This window comes from Triticum dicoccoides, chromosome 3B, assembly GCF_002162155.2.
Source record: "Triticum dicoccoides isolate Atlit2015 ecotype Zavitan chromosome 3B, WEW_v2.0, whole genome shotgun sequence".
Lineage (NCBI taxonomy): Eukaryota > Viridiplantae > Streptophyta > Magnoliopsida > Poales > Poaceae > Triticum > Triticum dicoccoides.
In genome coordinates, this window is record NC_041385.1 from 275925971 (window position 1) to 275932998 (window position 7028).

Genomic DNA, 7028 nt, shown 5'->3' on the forward strand with positions numbered 1-7028 from the left:
TGATGGCAGTCTTGTCAGCTTCGCATGCCACCGCGCACCACTGGCTGCACAGCCTCTCGCCACGCGCGCCTGGAAAGGCCCCCAGAGCGACACGTTGGTGGATGTGTTGGAGCGTGGGTACAGAGTGGTAGCCTGCCGCGGCAAGCGCCTTGCCGCGGCTGTTGTCTTGTCGGGTCCGGAAGCTTGTCGCTCACCGGGCCTTACCGGGACGCGCGGCGCGTCGCGGCAAGTTCCTAGAAATGCCTTGGTTGGCCTTCCCGGCAAGCTCCTCTTGCCGGGGCCTTGTCTCCTGAGCTTAAATACTTTGCTCTTGAATGGCTCCAAAGGAACCATGGAGGGCCTCGGCGGTCATCTGGCAAGCCTTGCCGCGGGGCGCTACAACTGCCCGTGCACAAGTTCGGGATACTAGGGTACCCCTACTCTAGTACACCGACAGATGGGATTCCTCATATGCCCGAGGTCTTCATGAGCAAGCAAGTTGGATGCACACCCACTTAGTTTCCGTTGAGCTGTCATATAGTTATAGCTCTTAGTGCATCCATTGCATGACAATACCTATTCTTGTTGATTAGTCGCGTCAATGCGAGACTATCTTCCTTTTTTTACTTCTCCTTATTAATCTCTACCACCGCATTCTATTCCACCCACAGTGCTATCACTACAAGAAATATGTCAACTTGTGACCTTGACAATTGGTCACTGAAAGGTCATTGTTTTTCATTTGCGACCTTTTTGTGACCAAAAACAGAAGGTCAAAAGTTGGCCGTCGTAAACTGACATTCACGACCTTCTCCGTGAGAAGGTCGTAGACGTTTACGACCAAAACATGCCTACTATTCTGTTTTGGTCACTAGCAACCTCCCGAGGCCACGTAGGCATCCAACATGGCAAGCTGATGTGGCACAAGAATCAGCCCGGTCCAATTAGGTTTTCTACATGGGCCTAGCCCACCAATTCGGCCTTTTTAATATTTATTTTTCCTATTAATTTTTGCTAACTACATGGGCCTGGCCCAGCAATTCAGCCTTTTTATTTCTAGATGCGGCCTTTTACAGCGTATGATCTTTTATTTTTTGCCATTTTATTTTCCACTGTTTTACATTTGTCCCAAATATCATACACTGGTCCCACATGTCAGAAATTTCAAATGTGCTCAAATTATTTTGATAAGTGGGTCGCACGAGTCATGTTTCCATTGCACACATTTTCAAATAACATACATAATTACTATTTCATATGAAACAGAAATTGTAATTCTGGAACATACATAAAATTCACAAACATAGAGAAGATACATTAATTCACATACATAATTACTATTTCATTCACAAACAGAGAGAAGATACATTAAATTCCCAGATAACCCAGCTATTATTACATAACTTGCTATATAAGAATGTCTTGGAGCTTCTTTGAACATCTTTCGTCTTGAATTTACTCAAAATATCTGCCAACAAGAAAACAGAACAACAAGGATAGGGTGAATAACAACAACATGTGATGGGGTGCTATTCCATCTAAACAAGAGACTGAACCCAACAAGCTAGATTCATTCAGCATCATCAACAATTCAGTAAAGTACTGCAGTTTAGAACTGATGAGAAAAAACAACTACACGGCTTCATAACTGAAATATTCAAGTGTACAAGTTACATTCCAGTAAACAAACTGTACAAGTTGACGATTCCCTGCTGCATATACATATCACTTGTGTCATGTTTGGGGGTTCAGAATGTACACAACATGTTTATGGTAGATGAACTGCAGCTGCTAGGAATAGTAAAGCAATGATGTACTGCCACTAATCAGCAAAAACATAACATTTTCTCAGAGTTAATGATAGCACATGGATAAAGATGGAAACAAAAAATATTTCTAATCTTGGAACCCAACATAGAAAATCAAAACGAGGGAGGGGCAGAGGTGGCGTGGAGGAGAATCGACCTTGAGCTGCTGCTCCTCTCCATGGTTATGTGTCACCCTCCATCTCCTGACTATGATCATCAACATCTACTACTAACAACTCCTTGTGCAATCCTACATTGCAGTAAAAATTCCTCGCCCTCCATTTACTCGCTTTATAGTACTCCTAATGCTTGGAGTAGTTCAAGCAGTACTACAGTAAAACTACTCCTAATGCTACAACAGTTAACAGCAAGGGAAAGTGATGTTCAAAATTTACAGTAAACACTCCACTACACTGAATATTACTAAAACTTAATAGAATATAACTAAGCTTTTTCAGTTTCAGAATATGAAAGTCAGAAAATAAGCTTGCAAGCAAGTTTATGTAAGTAATGCACACTGGAGTACAATACTTCTACAGATTTCTGCAAATAATTCATGATTTTCTAACTACTCCAAGATGTCCAGTTAACTAAGTAGAAAAGTAACTAAACTTGCAAATTAAGAAAATCTTGTCAGACCACTTGCAATATCTTCGGTGACAGCACATGTTCAGAACAAACACTTACAATATCTACTGCAAGAACTTGTTTACTCCTGCATATTTGCTTGCATGTTCAAAATCTGCAAATATTCAGAAGCATGTTCAAAATACTTACTAAAAAGTACTGTTAAATGTTGAAAAGTTAAATCTTGTTCAATCTTGTTAAATACTCCAAGAAAATTACTCCACACAAATATAGTTCAATCTTGTTAAATACTCTAAGCAAAATTACTGGAGTACTGCAGTACTACAATTTAAATGTAATCCAAGCAAATTGAGAAGTTAATAGTATTGCTGCTAACTTGGAGTAGCTTTGACTATGTACAGAGCAAGATGGAGGGTCTAGCTTACTGCTGCTACTCCACATATCTAATTTTACTTAACAGAGCAAGATAGAGTAACCCAAAAAAATTAACAGAGCAAGCAAATGTACTCTAAATGGCAGTTCACCAGAGATTTTCAAGTTAAAAATACTCCCAGGGTAAACAACAATGACATGGACGAAGTTAAGGATGGATGTTGTAAATTAATCCAGTAATTCTTTTTTGTTCTCATATTTTTCACCCTCTAGACACTGCCTAGAGCGCTTACAAGATGACAAAGTTAATTTTGCATAACCATATGGATTCTTAACTTCTTCGGTAAGGGGGGCACATTTACAGCTAATCTATTATATTATCAAAAAGTAACTATGTATAGATGTCTCCATACCCCATATGATTTCTAGACTGCCATGCAAAGCAATGAGTTGAGTCCAATTCCTACACGGCCATGTACCTGTAAAAAAAGAAAACTACGCCTATCTATGACATACGTTCCCAAACAGCCTAGCAAAGCGAGGCAAACAAGCTGTGGATCCTAATTATAATGGCCGAGAACTAACAAAATTTGCTCACGTAATATGTGAAACACGCACATATTCGTTTGCACATCCAAAGTGTGTCACGTACTGGAGATGCCTCTGACCGAGAAGTGCAAATTAGAATCACGTATGGAAGGACACTTCCATCAGCATGTTTGCTATTAAAAAAATCATCACGTTTGTTGTACTGACACACAATCAGTTTCCAATTATATCTCAAAACCAATCAACACAAGCTAGCCATGCTACACATCCCAGCTAATTGCAACTTGGCATTGCAACTTCAGATCCCAGTGGCTGGCTACTTTAACAGTATTTATTACAAGTAAAAAAACACAGCAGAAAATCCTAGACAGTGAAGAACATATTCAGCACGCACGCTGATTAATCACTTGACACACAATGCAATGCAATGCAACGCAAGCAACAGGTAGCTAGAAGTTAACAAGACAATAAATAAATCCTTGACAGTGGAGAACATATTCAGCACGCACGCTAGATAGAAGAATTTAGTGGCTAACTGAAACTGAACCTGAACCTGAATGAATGGATGGTCCTCACAAATTGCAACAGTGGAGCCGCATGATTGCAAGTAAGTAGTGGTGTGGGATTAGGTAGTGGTGTGGGGATTAGGAGAGGGGCTGCTGCCTTACACGAGGATGTTGAGGGGGAGGCCGGTGGCGTCGAAGTCGCCATCGAACTTGCGGACGGAGGCGAGGGAGGAGAGGTCCAGCTCCATGAGGTCGAGGCTGGCGGCGGGGGACTCGGCGAGGACGGCCTGGCGCACGTCCTCTGCGGCGGCGAGGTTGCGGACGGCCATGACGACATGGGCACCGCGCCCCGCCAGCACCCGCGCCGTCTCCGCGCCGATCCCGCTCGATGCACCCGTGACTATTGTGGTGAGGCCGGACGCGGAGATGCCGGCGGTGACGTGGTCGACGGTGGAGGCCCAGGAGAAGCCCGAGGCGCCCTTCCGGCTGAAGATCCAAGGCAGCATCTTTTCTTCTCTTCTCTTCTCTTCTCCGATGAATGGATTCCACCGATGACGAAGCGGAGGCGGCGGCCGGCTGGCGGAGAAGAATTCCAAGAAGAGGAAGGAGTCCACCGTTCGCATCGGGGTGGCGCGCTGCAAGGTCGGGGACGCGAGCATCCATGGTGGCGAAGTGCACTGTTTGAGACAGAGAGAGAAATCGAGATGTGTGAGAGAGAGAAAGGAGGAAGAAAGAGAGCACGGGAAGAAGAGAACAGAGAAGAAGGGTGACACTCATCTGCTGGCCCCGGCAAGCTGTGGCTGGTGGTCGCCGGCAGCGGCGTGCAAAAACACAGGAGGAGCTCCTCTCGTGGGGCTCGGGTGTGGGGAATCCTGGGAGGAGGCTGCGAGGACGGGCACACTCGGGCGCTCGCTCGATCTCCTCGGACGTAGAGGTGGCCGGGAGATGCAGAGAGGGGAGGGAGGGACGAGGTCGGCGGTGGTGGGTGAGGAGGACGGCGAGGTCGGCGGTGGGTGGGAGAGGACTGGAGCGGGAGGGGCGGGTACAGGGAGGAGGTGGCGGCGGCAGCGGGGACATTGGGAGCAGGGAGGAGGGGTGCGGTGGGGGATCTGATCTAGGGTTTGGGCTGCGGGAGGAGGGGGTATCTCCTTTTTTTCTGTAGATAGATGGATGGACGAATGTGGAGATATGTATGGATGGATGGCTGGATGGGCGCCATGTCATCGATCCGTGGGAAGAGTTTTGATTCGTTTAGAAAATCAGTGATCTAAAATAGTTTTCAAGTACTAAAAATAGAGGGATTTTGTGAAGTAGCTATCAAAACTATTTTGCAAAAAGGCATCACACAAATTTTCACTCAAGTTAGACTACATTTTATGGATGAGCACCATTTTCTATGCATTTCTGATTTTCTATCTATTTTTAATCATTTTTATGAGTGCCCGAAATGAGATTTTTTCGTGAAGGACCTACCATATATTTGTTGTAAAATTGTACCAAATCAAATTTCTAAAATACTAGGACATATTTAGTGCACAATTGATCAAATGGTTGGGTGTAAAAAGTTTTGATCCACCTCTCGTGAAAAAGATAAATTCCCGCCGATTCAGCTAGAAGCGGGTCAAATTTGAACTGTAGCTACCTCGTAGTTTGCTCTTTATTTTTTCAAAAAACCATTTCTAGGTACATAAGTATCTATTTAATCAGATAAATACCAAAAAAAATCCAAGATTCAACCACTAGCTAGGAACGGTCAAGCCCGCTGTTTTGACCGCATTTTGAAACAGGCATAAAAAATTCAAAAACAAATCAAAAAATTGGAAAACCTTCGCATTGTGTCATCATATGTGACCAAGTTTCCAGGAAAAATAATAAACTTGTAATACGGAAATTATTTTAAAAAAGTGTCCTCATAAACGAGCTATCATGCGTGAAGATTCATGGCTTTCAAGCCAAATGATCAATCTTATGGCCACATTCTTGACATAGTTTGTTCAAATGATCTCGTATTATGCACAAGGGGCATCTTAGAATTCCAAACAATGTTGCCTAAGGGAGTTTTCATTTTCTTTGCACGGAAAAATCATTTTCGATTTTTCAAGTGCCCAAAATGAGGTTTTTTCGTGAAGGACCTACCATATATTTGTTGAAAATTGTACCAAATCAATTTTATCAAATACTAGGACATATTTAATGCACAATTGACCAAATGGTTGGGTGTAAAATGTTTTGATCCACCTCTCGTGAAAAAGACAAATTCCCGCCGATTTAGTTGGAAGCGGGTCAAATTTGAACTGTAGCTACCTCGTAGTTTGCTCTTTATTTTTTTCCTAAAATCATTTCTAGGTACGTAAATATCTATTTAATCAGAGAAATACCAAAAAAAATCCAAGATTCAACCACTAGCTAGGAATGGTCAAGCCCGCCGTTTTGACCGCATTTTGAAACGGGCATAAAAAATTCAAAAAAAATCAAAAAATCGGAAAACCTTCGCATTGTGTCATCATATGTGACCAAGTTTCCAGGAAAAACAATAAACTTGTAATACGGAAATTATTTTTGAAAAGTGTTCTCACAAACAAGCTATCATGCATGAAGATTCATGGCTTTCAAGCCAAATGATCAATCTTATGGCCACATTCTTGGCATAGTTTGTTCAAATGGTCTCATATTATGCACTAGGGGGGCATCTTGGAATTCCAAACAATGTTGCCTAAGGGAGTTTTCATTTTCTTTGCACGGAAAATTCATTTTCCATTTTTCGAGTGCCCGAAATGAGGTTTTTTCGTGAAGGACCTACCATATATTTGTTGAAAATTGTACCAAATCAATTTTATAAAATACTAGGACATATTTAATGCACAATTGACCAAATGGTTGGGTGTAAAATGTTTTGATCCACCTCTCGTGAAAAAGACAAATTCCCGACGATTTAGTTGGAAGCGGGTCAAATTTGAACTGTAGCTACCTCGTAGTTTGCTCTTTATTTTTTCCTAAAATCATTTCTAGGTACGTAAATATCTATTTAATCAGAGAAATACCAAAAAATCCAAGATTCAACCACTAGCTAGGAATGGTCAAGCCCGCCGTTTTGACCGCATTTTGAAACGGGCATAAAAAATTCAAAAAAAATCAAAAAATCGGAAAACCTTCGCATTGTGTCACCATATGTGACCAAGTTTCCATGAAAAACAATAAACTTGTAATACGGAAATTATTTTTAAAA

The 7028-nt window shown here is 42.2% G+C and overlaps 1 protein-coding gene across 1 annotated transcript; it reads right to left on the minus strand.

Moving 5' to 3' along the window:
• Positions 1 to 1299: 1299 nt before the first annotated feature.
• LOC119275893 (short-chain dehydrogenase TIC 32, chloroplastic-like) lies at positions 1300 to 4875 on the minus strand. Its single transcript, XM_037556828.1, has 3 exons — positions 3965 to 4875; positions 2475 to 2529; positions 1300 to 1447 (listed from the first exon to the last, which is right to left on the minus strand). Exons 1-2 carry the CDS (start codon positions 4459 to 4461, stop codon positions 2523 to 2525), a joined length of 504 nt encoding a protein of 167 aa, XP_037412725.1. The 5' UTR covers positions 4462 to 4875; the 3' UTR covers positions 1300 to 1447; positions 2475 to 2522.
• Between the last annotated feature and the right edge of the window lie 2153 nt (positions 4876 to 7028).